This window comes from Theropithecus gelada, chromosome 13, assembly GCF_003255815.1.
Source record: "Theropithecus gelada isolate Dixy chromosome 13, Tgel_1.0, whole genome shotgun sequence".
Lineage (NCBI taxonomy): Eukaryota > Metazoa > Chordata > Mammalia > Primates > Cercopithecidae > Theropithecus > Theropithecus gelada.
In genome coordinates, this window is record NC_037681.1 from 84,459,594 (window position 1) to 84,476,451 (window position 16,858).

General features: G+C 38.3%; 1 protein-coding gene across 4 annotated transcripts in view; it reads left to right on the forward strand.

The window, feature by feature from the left end:
• Nucleotides 1-16,858, forward strand: part of UGP2 (UDP-glucose pyrophosphorylase 2) — a 53,714-nt gene that overhangs the window by 860 nt on the left and 35,996 nt on the right. Inside the window, exons 2-3 of one of the 4 annotated variants that reach the window (XM_025355091.1) lie at nt 774-834; nt 15,655-15,782. In XM_025355091.1, coding sequence (XP_025210876.1) covers nt 15,669-15,782 — 114 coding nt within the window. In that variant the 5' untranslated portion in view covers nt 774-834; nt 15,655-15,668. Of the gene's footprint in view, nt 1-295; nt 442-561; nt 675-773; nt 835-15,654; nt 15,783-16,858 lie in introns of those variants that run through there. The other 3 variants (XM_025355089.1, XM_025355088.1, XM_025355090.1) reach the window with 3 other exon arrangements.

The window sequence follows — 16,858 nt, forward strand, 5'->3', positions numbered from 1 at the left end:
AGCCCCGAAGGGCGTGGGGACTTGGGGGCGGTGAAATAGCCGCTGTAGGTCCGCCTCTTTCATTGATGAAATTTAAGTTCGTGTGGTTTTACCTTTTCCGGGAGTCTCCAGCTGGCCCTCATTTGTGTCAGGAGCTTAGGAGTTCCCAAGTCCACTCAGTCGCACCAAGTTTCCATCTTTTGGAATTGGAGAAGGAATTTCTTTCTTTTCTTTTTCTTTCTCTTTTTCTTTTTCTTCCTTTTTTTTTTTTTTTTTTGAGCCAGTTTTAATGGCTTTTAATAAATACTCCCTTAAGTAGTTAAATATAGGAGGAGAAAGAATACGTCGGTTGTTAAAGCGGGAGAGGAGGAGAGACCTGCCCTATAGCGTGACTCCTCTAGAAAAAAAAAAAAAAAACCGGAGTATTTTACTAAACCCCTAAAATGTCGAGATTTGTACAAGGTAAGAAATGCTGCTGCTTATATCCCGAGTTGCTTCAGCCGAATTTCGGTACTGACAGTGGAGAGGTTGGTGGGTGGTTTGGAAGTGGAAATGTTCATTTGAGATAACATTTGCGAAACCCTTTTCGTTGAATTGTCATCTGAGCTGCCTTGAGCTGCTGGGTTGACGTTCCAGACACGTATAATTTATGCTCCTGTACCCTGCTGGGTTTAGTTTTGCCTCCCTGAAATCAGGTTAGTAGTACTGTCGCTCTTCTGGATAGTGGCTGTAAGTGATAAAACAGGATTTTGGCTGCTGATTAATCTTGTTCTCTTTTCCTGGTCTGTGTCAAGGTACCTGTGCGTGCACGCAGACGGGAAGGGCTGGGGAAGCGGGAGGATTGGGAAAGGCCAGGTGGGTTTTGCTGGGACTGTTGGGGAAGCTTTAGTGTTCGCTTCTACTCCGTTTGTGTGTACGTGGTTTGCGTCTCAGATTCACTTATTGCGAAACCGGGAGTAGCCCGAAGAAGCTGGAGGTCATTTCAGCTGGAGAAATGACTTTGCTGCATTGCTGTGTTTATTTTTTTCCTTTTTTGAACTATGAAAAGATGATTAAGGTTTCTTTCAAATTTGAAAACTGTCCTCTAAATTCCACATGTGTATTAGAAAAGGGTTAGGGAATGCCACAACTGAGATTATCAATGACATTGTGTGTATGAATGCATGTGTGTACGGTGCACTCATTGAAATTGGTGCTGCCATAAACCTTTGACACCAGTTTGTAGCATGAGATTTGCCTTCTGGTATGCAAGTAAACTCTTTACTTGTAGGCTCCAGTGTGTGAAAGCTTCAGCCATCTTGATGAACACACAGCTAGTAAAGTTCACAAACACTTACTGTGCTTCCTGATAAATGTAGGTATACTTTTGGGAAAAAAAAAAAGTTGTGTCAGTAATGGCCATCATTTGACCCTGGGAATAAAAATGCCTTTCTGAGTTCTATATCACTTTATTGAGTCTTCTTTAAATTTTGTGTGGTAGATTAAAGAGAATTCGACTGCCTGTGTTATTATCGAAACAGATCGAACACTATGCTTGTCTTTAGCACTAAGCTCAGAAATGTCACTTTTTATTAGACTTCCAAATTCATGTTATACCTTATATGTGGTAAGAGATGCTTATGTTCTGATTGAGTAAATGTCTTATTCAAGAAGAGAAAGGCAGAACTGTTAGAAACGTACTGGTTTTGTAATAACAATATTCAGTTACCATAAAGGCGGTATTTTGCAAGAATATGCTAGGTAAAAGTGGACAAGTTACGTCTCTTTAAAAGTTAGAAATATTATTAAACCCAAGATGTTCCATGTAGAGTTATGCTTTAGAATAGGTTGCAGAATTGGCAAGCATTGATTGATTTCACAGTCTTTGCTTTGTAAGGCCAACTGTCCTCAGGAGATTCAAAATCAAGTGGTAAGAATGCTGTGTATGTTTGTCATTACTTTGTCATCCACTTTTTTAAAAAAACTTTTTATATTTTGGAATACTTCTGGATTTATAGAAAAGTTGCACATTTGTCAAAACTTAGAAATTAACATAGGTACATTACTGTTAACTAAAGACTTTGTTCAGATTACTGTTGCCATGATTCAATCCTAGATACCAGATTGCATTTAGTTGCCAGCCACTTTTTTTTCTTTCCTTTTTTTATTTTTTCTTTTTCTTTCTTTTCTTTTCTTTTTTTTTTTTTTTTTGTCAAGGTCTTACTGTGTTGTCCACGCTGGAGTACAGTGGGTATTCACAGAAGCAATCATAGTGCACTACAGCTTCAAGCCCCTGGGCTCAAGCTGTCCTCCTGCCTTAGCCTCCTGAATAGATGGGATTTAGACATGTGCCATAGCCTATGGTTGCCATACATTTTTACTTTAAATGGTAGTTTTCCTTTTAAGATGGGCAGTTTTGCACAAAAATATGACACCTCCTCAAAATCTTTTGACATGAATGTGCTCCTGTTTATCGTTGTTTAAATTTTGTACAGTGTGAGCCCTCTACATGTTTAACTCTGCTGCTGTTATAAATGAGAAACCTCATTGACAAATGACACAGCTGTCTCCACAAAAGAGCTTTCAAGTATAAGGGTTGGAAATTTTGGTTTTGATTTTTTTTTTTTTAAGCAAATCAAATTCTTTGATCTTTGCTGCAGAAAATATTGATATTTCCAGTCACTGACACTTAGTAGTTCATGCTCCTTCACAGGGGAGTTAACAAATGTTAGGTTTCTAACTATTTTTTTCATGAATTTTCTCATTAAGCTTTATTAAGAGTCCTGAGATGTAGATTTTTAGCCTGCCCTTACAGGTGAGGAAAATTGAGTATCTTGTCCAAAGTTCGCAGCTTGTATAAATCACTGAATTTTTTTTTTTTTTTTTTTTTTTTTTTTTTTTTTTTTTGAGGCAGGGTCTCACTTTGTTGCCCAGGCTGGAGTGCAGTGGTATGATCACAGCTCACTGCAGCCTTGATCTCCCCCACCTCAGCCCCCTGAGTTGCTGGGACTACAGGTGCACACCACCATGCCTGGCTACTTTTCTCCTTTTTTAAAGAGACGGGCTTTCCCTGTGTTTCTCAGACTGGTCTCAAACTTCTGGCCTTAAGTGATCTTCCAGTCTCAGCCTCCCAAAGTGCTGGGATTACAGGTATGAGCTGCTAGCGCCCAGCACTGAAATTCTTATGTGAATGTGTCTAAAACCCTTGTCCTTCCTGACATCTTTTGTTGCTTCTAACATTAACAACTGTGGAAATGGCCTGTTTCTCCAGCTAGACTGTCAGTTCCCATTGGGCAAAGATAATATTATATCCTTGGGAGAAATACAGTGTTTTTTAAGTGGTGGATACTCTAAATGAATTTGTCATGGTTGACAAATGAGAAGCCCACTTAGCACTTTCCATGTACTGTTTAGTAGGTTATCTTACATTTTTGGTTGTAGTTTTTATAACACTTCTTAGATTACATAGATGTTGAGAAAGATGGAAGGGTACAGACTTAGATTTGAATACTGTTACTAGCAGGTGATCTTAGACACATAACTTTCAAACCTCAGTTTCTTCTTAGATAAAAATTGGGCAGTAATGCTTATGCCTCAGGGTTATTGAGAAGCTGAAATGAGATGAACTCTGTGGATGTGCTGGGCACATATTAGGTGGCCAGTCAACTTTACTTTTCTTTCCTGAAATAGTGGTGGCCTTTCAGATAGCATTGCCACGTGAAATATAACATGTCATCTATAGAACTAAAAAAAGGCAGGTATGACAGTTCTTTATTTTCCTATTCCAGGTTTCATGTTCAGGCCGAGGTGTTACTATGTTAAAAAAACAAATGTGCAGGGGTGGGGCAAGGTAAAGTTTGGACAATGTGAATTTGGTTTTAGTTTTTATAACCGCTTAACTTGAATACAAGTTGGTAACAGTTTTCTTTTGAATACAGTGAACACATTTTTTTTTTGAGCTCTTACTATATGTATAATATACTATATTAGGATTTCTGGCATATCCCTTATGGTAGGCACTGAAGTTGAGTGGGCATTACACCTAAGTGTTGTGTACACCTGTTTTGAATGTAATGGAATGGTTGCTTTACTTGGCTTGTATCTCTTTCTCCAAATCTAGGCATTGTCCTTTACAGGAAAGCCGCGTATCTCCATCCTCAAGCACATTGACCATAGACTATTAGGTGGAAATGTTCAGTTAATAAAAATATTTAGATAGGCAGGAGAGTTCTTAGTATATATTTCTTAGCCAAAAAAAGGTTCAGGTTTCTTTGGCCACATTCCCAAGTCTCTGTCCCTCAGGCACTTAAGATTCCTTCTCTTAGGAAGACCTTTCTTTACTGGATCTGCAACAGAATTCCTAGCTATTCTGCTGTTGAGTCACCTTCTGCTGGCTTGTGACATTTCTTCTGCTTCTGGTTTTCCTTACCCCAGGGATTGTTCCAGGGCCCCAGTTATTTTAAATGAATCTGTTCCCTAGCTGAGTGAGAAAGGGGGCTCCCTGTCATAGTTGAAGGTACCAGGGGCGGGGGTCATCAGCAGCTGTGGGTTTTTGTCAGGTTTGTCAGTGGGTGCCATTTGGAATTTTGCTTTTAAAAAGTTCTGAGAGTTTTGGGGTAATCACTCTAAATGTTTTGAAACTTAATTAATAGTGAAGAGACTAATGTTGTCTAGCCAGCTAAAGCCATAATGGATGCTTATGCTCTAATATTAGAGGCACTGTTTTTTTTATTTTTTTTATTTTTTATTTTTTATTTTTCTTTTTTTTTTTTGAGATGGAGTCTGGCTCTGTCGCCCAGGCTGGAGTGCAGTGGCCCGATCTCAGCTCACTGCAAGCTCCGCCTCCCGGGTTTATGCCATTCTCCTGCCTCAGCCTCCCGAGTAGCTGGGACTACAGGCGCCCGCCACCTCGCCCGGCTAGTTTTTTTTTTTTTTGTATTTGTTAGTAGAGACGGGGTTTCACCGTGTTTGCCAGGATGGTCTCGATCTCCTGACCTCGTGATCTGCCCGTCTCGGCCTCCCAAAGTGCTGGGATTACAGGCCTGAGCCATCGCGCCCGGCTGGCACTGTTTTTTTTAAAAAAATGGTTTTAAATATGCCATTATCTATCTAAATTATGTAAAAATGCCCCTAATGTTCTTAAATTAAGGTACGTACTTATATTTCAGGGAAAGCCATTTAAGTACCTCTGTCACTTAAAAAATGCTTGAGGCCTATCAGCTTTCCCATTTGTTAAAATTCTTTTCCTAACTTTTTCAGTGACTCCTATTTGGTAGATGGCAGCTAGCCAGGGAAGATTACTGAGCTAATTATAACTGGGTGGGGGGGCTGGGGGGGGTGTCTCCGAGGAATACAGAGATGAGAAGCATTCTGAGGCCTGGTTCCTCCCAAATCCTTAAACCAAATTTAGCCTGTTGCTGATTATTTAGATGATGAGGACACTTTTAGCACAGGGATAGTGGCATGGATTTGAGTAAGGACAAGAGGCATGAAAATAATGACCAGGGCATACCCCTCATTTTTTAAAGATCTGATTTAAGATTTATTATGTTGTTTGAAAAGAAGGGTTTAGTTAAATTCGGTCACAGTTATAAATGTAAAAAAAAGAAAATCCTAAAGAAATTAAAAACGAAGAATTGAGCTGATGAAAAGTGTTGACTGTCTTCCAACATGGACCTTGTAATCTCTGTGGTTAAATTGTCCCTGTTCTTGCTAACTCAGCCTTTCTTCTAATAAGATGGATGATTTTCATTTGTGAAAGTCTATTGAGGAAAAAAAATTGATGAGGGACATTCGAGAAACTGGAAATATTAACTGGTATACTTTTGGGGAGTACCATTTTAATATTCTGAATAAATTGAAAAATGACCTTAAAAGGAAATTACTCTAAGGTGTTACTTTAGTCCATAGGTATTTTCTTGTAATATTGCTTCACAGAGACTGTTTCCTTTGTCCGTATGTATTATTTTTCCCTTCATAAATGAATTGTAGCAAGTTTAATTAAAGTAATGGGATACTTAGATTGCGTAAGGAACATCAGTTGGCTTAATAATGAAAGTGTTTCAAATAAAAGAAAATATACTGTAGTTTCCTAGTTCCCACCAAGTTTTTTGCAGAAGTGTAGGCATTATGAGTTCTCAGAAAGTTAGCCATATTAATTACTGAAAAGTTAAACAGATATTTGAAGGTCAACCTGGATTATCTGTGAAAATGAAGAAGAGTATGTTAACTTTCTGTAATACCATTCATCCTGATGTCCAGCATTTATACTGTTGGAGAAAATTCCAACAATATGAATAAATTAGTAGGGCAAGTTCTCTGGCTTGGGAGTTAATGGATGAGAAAATATGATTCAGTTACTACTTTTTTGGTTGGATAGAATCTCTTTAGAAGACAGAGTTTTTCTAAAGACTGTTGCCTTTTTGACATAGCCTACAATTTCTTTTCTAAATATCATATTTTGAATTTGGAATAATAGTGTTTGAAATTGTGGCCATCTTGGTCTTGGTAATTAAATGGATTGTCCCATGCACAATATTAATTGAAACCATACTTCTTATTTATTTATTTATTTATTGAGACGGAGTCTCGCTCTGTTGCCCAGGTTGGAATGCAGTGGTGTGATCTCGGCTCACCACAACCTCCGCCTCCCAAGTTCAAGTGATTCTCCTGCCTCAGCCTCCCGAGTAGCTGGAATTAATAGGTGCACACCACCATGCCCAGCTAATTTTTGTGTTTTTAGTAGAGACGGTTTTACCATGTTGGCCAGGCTGGTCTTGAACTCCTGACCTTGTGATCTGCCTGCCTTGGCCTCCCAAAGTGCTGGAATTACAGGTGTGAGCCACTGCGCCCAGCCACTTCTTAGATATTTAAAATTCCACTACCGGCATATATCCTTCTATTAATAACACATTCTTCAAAAGTTGGCTTTATGAAGCTATCAAAGAAAATTAAACTGTGTTTTTTGATTGGGTGACTTATGTGTGAGAAAAGAGATAACACTCTGTTTGAAGGCTGTTTCCCAGTTTTCTTGATTAGTGATGCAGGCATCTCCTTTAATTTGTTGCACAGTAATTGTCTAAGACTCAAATTTTGCCTCTGCCAACAGTACCGTTGTTTATTTTTCTCAGTCATTAACAAATGAAATCGATTGTGCCCCCAATCCATTTTGACAATTAAGGATTGTTTTTGAGAACCATGGAGAAATTGGCTATGTTGTCTCAGTTAATGTACATAAACAATAAAATGTTTCATTTCTCTAAACATTTTTAGATATTTCCGTTAGTTTTTTTCTGTGTAAATCAAGAGAATTCCCTCTTTCTTTGTGATTTCGCTTGTGTCCTAAAAAAAAAAAAGCCATTCATTGTCTTCGTGGGACCAGAAATTAATTGTATTATGCTTAGTCTCCTTTTTACTTGCTAGTCAACATATTGTAAAAATACTATTTTAGGGGATCCTTTTTTTGACAGTAGCTCTTCTTGCTCCTTGGCCACAATGACAATGTGATTGGAGTTTGTATTTTCTTGTAGTTGCTGCTCTGGCAGAGGCTGATGTGATATTTCATTTGTGTTATATGCCTGCCTAGAATTTTAAAACTTCCAAAGAGCGCAGGAAAACAGAACAACATAGTTATATTCACTGTTTTGCGTTTATTTGTGCCAATGGCAAAATGCTTAGCCTTGGTAATAAAATATTTATGGAACGCATAAAAGCATTCTTCGATTTTTTTCATTGCTTAGACAACACAGTGTATAAGGAAGTTGAAGAGCATGAGATGCAGTAAGAAAGTAGTATTCTAATTGTAGTTTTAACCTCACATAGCAGACATAGTTGAGCTGCCGGTTTTCATTCAGATTTGATGGCAAACACCTGGATGTGGTAAACCATGTAAATGCACTGTAACTGAGAAAGGAGAGACCTTGCTCCAGAAGACGGAGAAACAGGGGACCAGGCAACAAGGTTTGAGTTCCAGCTTGGCATTGTGTCCTTAGGCAAGTCAGCATCTCTGGGCCCCTGTTTCTTTATCTCCAAAATAAGGAATTGGACTCACTGACCTTAAAACCCTTCTAAGCATAAAAGTTTCTCTAAATGCACTCATATCAAGTTACAGGGCAGGACTACCGGATCATTTTTTGGCTTTTCATTGTGGTTTTATGTCATACCTCTTTTCTTCTCAACAAAGGAGTGTGGGGCCTTTTGTAATGACTTTGTAGTCATCCATTAAACGTAAAACAAAGTGGTATTATTTAACAAATCTCCTCTGAATGTTCTGTTTTCCATAAGTAGTGTTTTCTTTTTCCTTTGAGATTTTAAGAGCTACTCTATTGTATAAGAGTAGGATTAATTTTAATTGTTAATGAGAAGTGTGGTTTATATATAAATTGTAGCAGTTTTTTTTTAAGTAAATCATTGCATGATTACCAAAAATCTTATTTAGCAACCTGCTCTGCATATTTGTTGCTGCCACAGTTCTTGAAAGCCTGATATCCTTTTATTTTTGTTATCAAAAAGCATTTATTAAGCATTCATATGAATGTAAAGCTGAGTCATCTAAAAATATCTCAGTGTAGTCATATTATAGTTGACAGTCTAATAATTTTAGTATGAAAAGATCACATAAAATCATGTAAGATACAATTTAATTGAATTTTCTTAATATATCATTGAATGACTTGGAATATTTTTTCTATATTTTTTCCCTAGGTTAAACTAAATATAAACATAAATTGCCCAATTTTGTTTAATCTCTAAAGTTACTAAAAACATTACATTGGCATTTATATTGGTTAATAAAATTGAAAAGAAATTTAGTAGTCATTTATCTAGACTACCTACTTGTGTGAAACTTCTTTGACCATATGCCTGATGCTTGACTAATAAATCAGCCTCTGCTTGAGAAACCTTAGGGACTGGGGCTTCAAGTACTTATGACAGTCTGTACTTATCTTAACTCTGCCTTTCTGTGACCAGACATCATGGCTCTTGTACACTTTCACTATAGTCTTATTAAGCACTACCTACACTAGACTAGACTTTGCCTTCTGTATACCCAGAGCATAGCTGGATCATAATAGGCTCTTACTCAATAAATGTTACATGAGTATCTACTATATCTCAGGCTCTGTGTTTGGCAGTGGGAATACAGCTGTGAACATTACAAACATACACTTTTGCAGAATTTACAGTCTATTGGATAAGATAAACATTGAATAAATTTTTAAAAGTATGATGTTATAAAGGAGAGGTACAAGGATCTAGCATATGAGCATGTAATAGGTAACTTAGTTTAGAAAGATTTCTAGGAGGATAATCTCAGGTAATATTTAAACTGAACTCTGACAAGTGAATAGGAGCTATTCAAACTACTATGATATGAGTATTTAAGTCGTGATCTACAGTTTCATTACATACCATTATTAGGCACCTATACTGTGCAAGGTGCTAAGGTAGGTTTTGGGAAAACAAAGTTGCATGACATAATATAGTTTTTTCCCCCTCAAGAGAATATGTTCTAGGATTGCAGATAGACATTTAACTAAAGAATTGGGGTTTTGAGGAGTGTTTGACATAATACAGAGATAGGAATGATTAAAACTCCCAAATCAGTTGTGATAGAACAGCAGGCCTCTTTGAATGTTCAGAAGCCACTGCTTAGGGCACTAGGAATACCACCATCAAAATGACAGAAGCTAATCAAGTAAAACAGTTTGAGTCTTTGGGTACTGAGAGATCAGGGCGGTTTCCCAGAGATTGGGATGATTCTCATTATTCTGGAACTCATACTGGGCCATTCTTATTTTTCTATTTTTTTTTTTTCTCATTTCTGCCTCCCCTTTTCTAAAAGTATTGAGTGGTATTTGAAGTGCATGTTTTAGAACAATCTTATAGTTAGGATGCTTTTAACTTCATGGAGCAGAAAAATACCAATTCACTTGGCTTTCAAAAATGAGGGTCTTTTTATCTCATAAATCCTGAAGTAGGATATGCAGGGTTGGTTAATTCAGTACAAAAGCTTATCAGACCTTCCTTCTGCTGTGCTGTCTTTGACATATCTGCCTCATTCTTGAGTCAGCTTCCTTCAAGGGCACTAATCATGGCAGAAGAAATGTGGGGTGATGGGTGGATACATACTCATTATGTGAGCAGAAAAAATAGTCTTTTCTGATATATGTCTTTTTTGAGTGAGGAACACCTTTCTCCAAAGTTCTTTGACAGATTATACCCTTATGGCTCACTGGCCAGAATCATATTACATTTTATGCTTAAACCAATCACTAGGAAGGCTTTGGACCAATCTGGGCCTGGTGCCATCTCTGAAACACAGGGCATTGGGGCAGGGGGTTGGTGACAGAATAGCATTGGAGTAGCAAGAAGGATGAAGAATATGGCTGTTACAAATATGTTAAGATAAATGGAGTGTAATCTACCAGAGCTACTCAAAGCCATACTGGCAATGTTTGGTTATTAGATATGCATATCCTCCCCACCCCAAACCTACTGAGTCAGAATCTCTCTGGGAGCTTACCCAGGAATCTGTGTTTTAACCAGCCTCCAAGTGATTTGTGTGTACATTAAAGTTTTAGAAGCACTATTCTAGATGTCCCAAATGGAATAGGAAATTGCAGCCTTTAGGCAGTCTGCTTTCACACTTTCATTAGCTTTGTCTACTCAAAAAGATACTTCAGCTTGACTTTTGAGACATGCCTGGATAAGGAATTTGTATTTATTTCTGTAGGCAATGAGAATTTCATCAAACAAGGAAGAGAAGTGATATGATGGGGGTTGCAGCTTAAGGAGATCAATCCATTCTCCTTGGCACCATTAGATTAGAGTGATGGGCAGACTAGTTAGAAAGCAGTTGTCATGACTAGGAGAGTAAAAATGCTAGGGGAGTTAAGGTAGCAGTCATGGAAATGGAAAACAGTGAATGGAATTATGGCAATCATTTAAGAAGTTTTGATATTGGATTGTGCAATGTGAGGGGAAAGGTGGGGAGAGCCAACTGTGACTATGAGGTTTAAACCTTAGTTTCTATGAAAATGTTAATGCCATGGGGAACAGAGAGGGCAAAAAGAGTAATTTAGTTTGGATGATCAGTCATGTTTTAGACATGTTGAGTTTGAGGTACCTAGCTGGGTATCCAGGTGTCAGAAGTCTTTAAGGCAGTAAAGACTGTGATCCTGGAGCTCAGGAAAAAAGTTTAGGATGAGAGACAGCTTTATCTTGATTATTTTTTGATTATATCTTGAAATAATCAAGATAGCTTTATCTTGATTATTTCCAGTTGCCATTAAATTCTTGGAGTTTTATGGTTATTTGGATCACACATCATTTCCTGATTTAAGATTAAGCGGGCTCTCCAATTTTCTGACTTTGAGTATCTCTCATTGTGGGTTTTCCAGGAAGATTGGGACTGATCAGACGGAGGTGGCCTGGGGATGGCTCTTCAACTTCTTTGGTGCTCTTAGTGCCTTCCCTGTGGTTTTTCCATGGCCTGTGCATTGTGAAACTAGCTTGTGTACGTATTTTGTTTGCGCCAGTGTCGGGGTGTCAGGGAAGGGTATTTTGTATACCTCTTACTTGCTGAAATATATGAAATGAGATCCATGAATTAAGAAACAAAAACATTCACTTGTCAGATTGAATGTATCCCTCTCTCTTTTTTGGCTCCAGCTGGATAAAAAAGCCCATGATGTTGAAATTTTAGTTCTTGTGAACAGGAAGAATTAGGAAATTGGGGGAAAGGAGGAACTTGTGAAAAAAAGTTATAGCCTGTTCTATCCGAAATTGACTTAAAGTGTCTAGTAAGTCCAGTTTTATGTGGTGGGAAATTATCTTGTCTGTTGATTGAACATAAGAAGAGGTTCTGATATAAATGTTTTTGGAGGAGAGTGTGGTATTTAGGGCCTTTGCATCAAGGTTAAAGAGAGCCAGACCAGGAAGAAAACATTAGCAAGGTATTTCTGTCTCACTGTGGTAGAATGCAGCTAAAAAAACATGGCTTTGCTTCTGGGCTCCAATGTTGGCCTGCTTTGTGACCTTGAATAAGTCATTTAACTATGTTCAACCTGTTTCCTCATCTGTAAAATGATCAGAGTAGGTTAAATGCTCCCTCCCATCTATAAAAATGTTTATGACTAAGGTAGTGAAATGTTTGACTCCCAATCCACTCTATGTCTGAAGTCGTGGGGAAATCAATTTTATATTGCTAGGAAATAGGGACAAAACACTTTATGAGGTTAGAAATCTTGCATTATTCAGAGGATTTTAGTTGACCTTCCTTTAAAAACTCAACTGTCCTTGTCAGAAGTGTAACCTGAGAATGTTAAATCCAAGAAAGCTTCTAACATTTGTAGTACTTTTCCTACCAGAAATTTCAGACCTTTCTTAAAAAATTCAGGATGGATGAGGAAGTCACCACTAAGGGAAATAGTTCCCTGCTCTGTGCCTCTGGTCTGTGCCCAGACGCTTAAGATAGCTACTCTTCTTGTCTGAGCACTCTTCCTTGTTCTTTATTCTTGAATATTTTTTATTTGTTACAAGCCCTTCCTGATTCTTTAATCACTAAAAACAGAGCTTTTAGAGGGGTAGAAGAGGTGACAGGCTTGTTGTAATGTTCTTTTGTTTAAGCCGATTGTATGTGTAAAGAGGGTGGAAGAAAACAAATTATTCTTCCTGTGCATTGGTGCTGTATCAAACAAAAGGAAGAAACAAAGGTTAGAGACATTTCTCAAGTTTGAACCTGTGTCTGGGATTTTTTTCAAATCTGCCTCTGAAACTTAGACCTGTGTTGACAGAGGGCACAGCAATATTAAATGTGAGTCTTTCAGCCAGCCTTTCTTAGCTTGGCTTGATAGGATAGTGACTTGGGTTCTGTGTGTTTTGGCCTTAAATCATGTAAATTAATAAGTTACTGCTCTGCAGAGGGAGCTTCTAAAATGTTTTGTTTTTGTTTTCAAATGGTTCTCATTTAGACAAATCTCAAACAGCTACTTTAGTTACTTCTAAACTTTGTAGTTACATTTAGTGTTATCTCATTTTGGCATTTTTCCAGTGTGTAACTTAAATGTTTCTGTCATGATTTTTTAGGAATGTGCCTGTGAATGCTGGGTTTCAGGATCTAACTTCAGCAACAAAGTAACAAGTCTATAGATATGTTTGAGTCTAACAAAATAACTTATTTTAAAAAATTATTATATAGTTACTTCTTGATGTATTTTAATTGATCAGAATCAGACTATCAAACCAGGCATGGTAGCTCATGCCTGTAATCCCAGCACTTTGGGAAGCTGAGGTGGGCAGGTTGTTTGAGCCTAGGAGTTCGAGACCAGCCTGGACAACATGGGGGAAACCCTGTCTCTGCAAAAAACCAAACCAAAACAAAACCAAAAGTTAGCCATGACTGTAGTCCCAGCTCCTTGGGAGGCTGAGGTGGGCTTGAGCCTAGGAGGTGGAGGTTGCAGTGAGCCTTGATCATGCCACTGCACTCCGACCTGGGTGACAGAGCAAGACCTTATCTCAAAAAAAATAAAATAAAAAATAAAGAATCAATTCATATGTTCTTTAATATAGAGGTTTTTCTTCCTCTATATTTAGTAGATTTTTATTTCAAATTATTTCCCAAACATTGAATGAGAATTGGCTTAAAGATTAGGGAAAGAGGCATCCCAGGTACACATGAGGTGTTGGGGTAGGATACTTAACCAGGGACAAATTTTAAATTACAGCTAAATCTGTCAAGGGATGAACATATATGGATGATGTAATGTTAACTCTAGTTTGAACTGTTCTGCAGTAACTTTTAATTACCTCTCATAGTTTAGGCAAATGTGCTCATCCATTGTCATGGGTTTTACAGATTATAATCAGATTGCTACTTACTAGCCACAATTTACCTTTAGGTGGTTTATGGAACACACATGGTGTATGGTGCTTCTTGGCTCACAGAGGGTCTCTTTGGTTCCCAGGCTAGATAGAGTACAGTGGCGTGATCGTAGTTCACTGCAGCCTGGAATTCCTGGGCTCAAATGATCCTGCCACCTCAGTCTCCCTAGTTGCTAGGACTACAGGTGTGTGCCACTACGCTCTGCTGATTTTTGTATTTTTCATTGAGACTGGGTCTTGCTGTATTGCCCAGGTTGGTCTTGAACTCCTGGCCTCAAGCCATCTTCCCCCCTCAGCCTCCCAAAGTGCTGGGATTACAGGTGCAGACCACCCAATCCCTGTCCACTTTGATAGTATTACTGGAGAATATTAACTTAGTTGTGTTACGGTTTATAACTGTAAAAAGACCATGGTTGGAAATTGGGTATTTTAGAGTTCAATTTCAGCAAATTTCCTTGGGTTTTTTTCTCTTGGATTTAGATGTGATGGAACATATATATGAAAAGATTTTTGAAGAGCTATGTTAAATACCTCATTTGTTAACACTTTTAGTTATTTGCAGGAGGTAGAGGCTATTTATATTAAATAAATTACCCCAAGAGTTACATAGTATACTATTTTCTGTTCTCAAAATTATCTTTAAAATACGTTGGCTTTAATTTTATCTGTATAAATGTCTTCTCCTATTCAAATAATAAGTGAAAGAATTTATAGTAGGTGGAGTATATAAGAGGAAAGAGTTTTTAGCCTTAATGAAATGTGATTCTGCTAAATTAACAAACATTTGTAAAAATAACTAGTTATCAAACAAAATATTTAAATATAAACTTTACAAATACATTTTAAAAATAAGATTGAATCAAGTACTGAGGATAGAAGGGGAGGGGTGGACAATAATCCAGTTGTCCCTATCTTATGAGAAGTAAATAAGATGATTACTTTCTAGATAAAGTGTAAAACAGCCGCCTGTGTTGGTATTTTTCTCCCAAGGCGTTTGGGTCTGGGGTGTTTCTTTTTGTGTTTTGTTTTTGTTTTTGTTTTTTGTTTTTTCCTTTTCTTTTTGAGACAGGATCTGGCTCTGTCACCCAGGCTGGAGTGCTGTGGCGCGATCTTGCCTCACTGCAACCTCTGCCTCCTCGGCTCAAGGTATCCTCCTGCTTCAGCCTTCCAAGTAGCTGGGAATACAGACAAGTGCCACCACACCTGGCTAATTTTTGTATTTTTTGTAGAGATGAGGTTTTGCCATGTTGCCCAGCCTGGTCTCAAACTCCTGGGCTCCAGGGTCTACCCGCCTCGGCCTCCCGCAGTGTTGGGATTACAGGCCTGAGCCGCCGTTGCCCAGCCTTTTTCTGTAGTTTTCTATTTTTGTTGTTTGTATTTATTTAAGAGGCATTTCTGTCACCTTTAGTGAGATCCATCTGTCACAGAAGTGCCCAGCTGTGCCAAAAGCATTAAAAGTCTAGTCTGACACACGTAAGCAGTGCAAAGTCTTGGCTGAAATTGGGAACCAGAAGATGGCAGGCAGCCCTATGCCCTTTTCCTTTTAAAATGAAAACGTTGATACAGGAAAGTAGAGGCACCTTGGAATTGCCAATACCTTTCAAGGGGTTCTTGTTTAGTGGAGAATATGAAACTGGAGTGAAACAAGTCCTAACTAGTTGACACCACTGAATTACTGCCACAGGATAAGGGGACCATGAGACTGAGCCCTTTTCATTTGCTGAATACCAGAAATAGATCAGTTATAGCTTACCAGCTGTTTGAGTGGCTTCCTGGAGTTTTCAGTTGATGGTTTTATATTTTTGTTTTAAGATCTTAGCAAAGCAATGTCTCAAGATGGCGCTTCTCAGTTCCAAGAAGTCATTCGGCAAGAGCTAGAATTATCTGTGAAGAAGGAACTAGAAAAAATACTCACCACAGCATCATCACATGAGTTTGAGGTAAGGAGGTCTCCACAGTGGTTTTTTTTTCCCCCCCCCGCTTCATCTGTCTTCATACTGAGTTACTGCCAGTGATGATCATCATCATCCAACCTCAGATTAGCACAAGATGTATGATAACATCAAAAACAACAACAAAAAAAATAGAATTGCTTGACAATTAAGGGCTTTTAACATTTGCCCTTTGTAAATCCATCATCTTTTTTTCATTTAAGCTTAGGAAGTTTTCAAAGTCATTAAGATAATCAGAACCAAATTATACTTTGTTCTGTGTTTTGATGTCATTGGGTGGAGGAATGCATACCTGTGTTCAGTTGGAATTGAGAGAGGAGGTTAGCTTCATATGTCCTGCATGCCGTTTCCAAAGAGTCAATTCTGATAGAACCATGCTACTTTGACAATTGTAATAGAAGTTTCCCAGAACTGGGAGGCATTCACTTTTTTACTTACAAATCAGTGTGTTAGAATTTTCATTTTTATATTTCAATTCATACTTAATGTTTTGAAGCTAGCTGTGTTTTATTTCTCTTTGTTCTTTTAGTGAAGATTAATTTTCATTTAGAAGTAGAGAAAGATATTGGTAAGTAAGTGTAGTGGCCAGGCGCAGTGGTTCTTACCTGTAATCCCAGCACTTTGGGAGACCAAGGCAGGAGGATTGCTTGAGCTCAGGAGTTTGAGACTGGCCTGGACAACATGGTGAAACCCTGTCTCTACCAAAAAATACAAAAAGTAGCCAGGCATGATGGTGTGTGCCTGTGGTCCCAGCTACTGGGGAGGCTGAGGTAGGAGGGTGGTTTAAGCCTGGGAGGCGAAGGTTACAGTGAGCCAAGATTGCACCACTACACTCTAGTCTGGACAACAGAGCAAGAATGTGTCTCAAAAAAAAAAAAAAAAATACAGAGCCAGTTGGAATTCCCATTAAACAAATGGTGTTTGTTTGTTTTTGTTTTTGTTTTTGAAACAGGGTCTCACTCTGTCACCCAGGCTGGAGTGCAGTGGTGCAATGTCCGCTCACTGCAGCCTCAACTTCTGGGCTCAAGTGATTCTCCCATCTCAGCCCCCGAGTAGGTGTGACT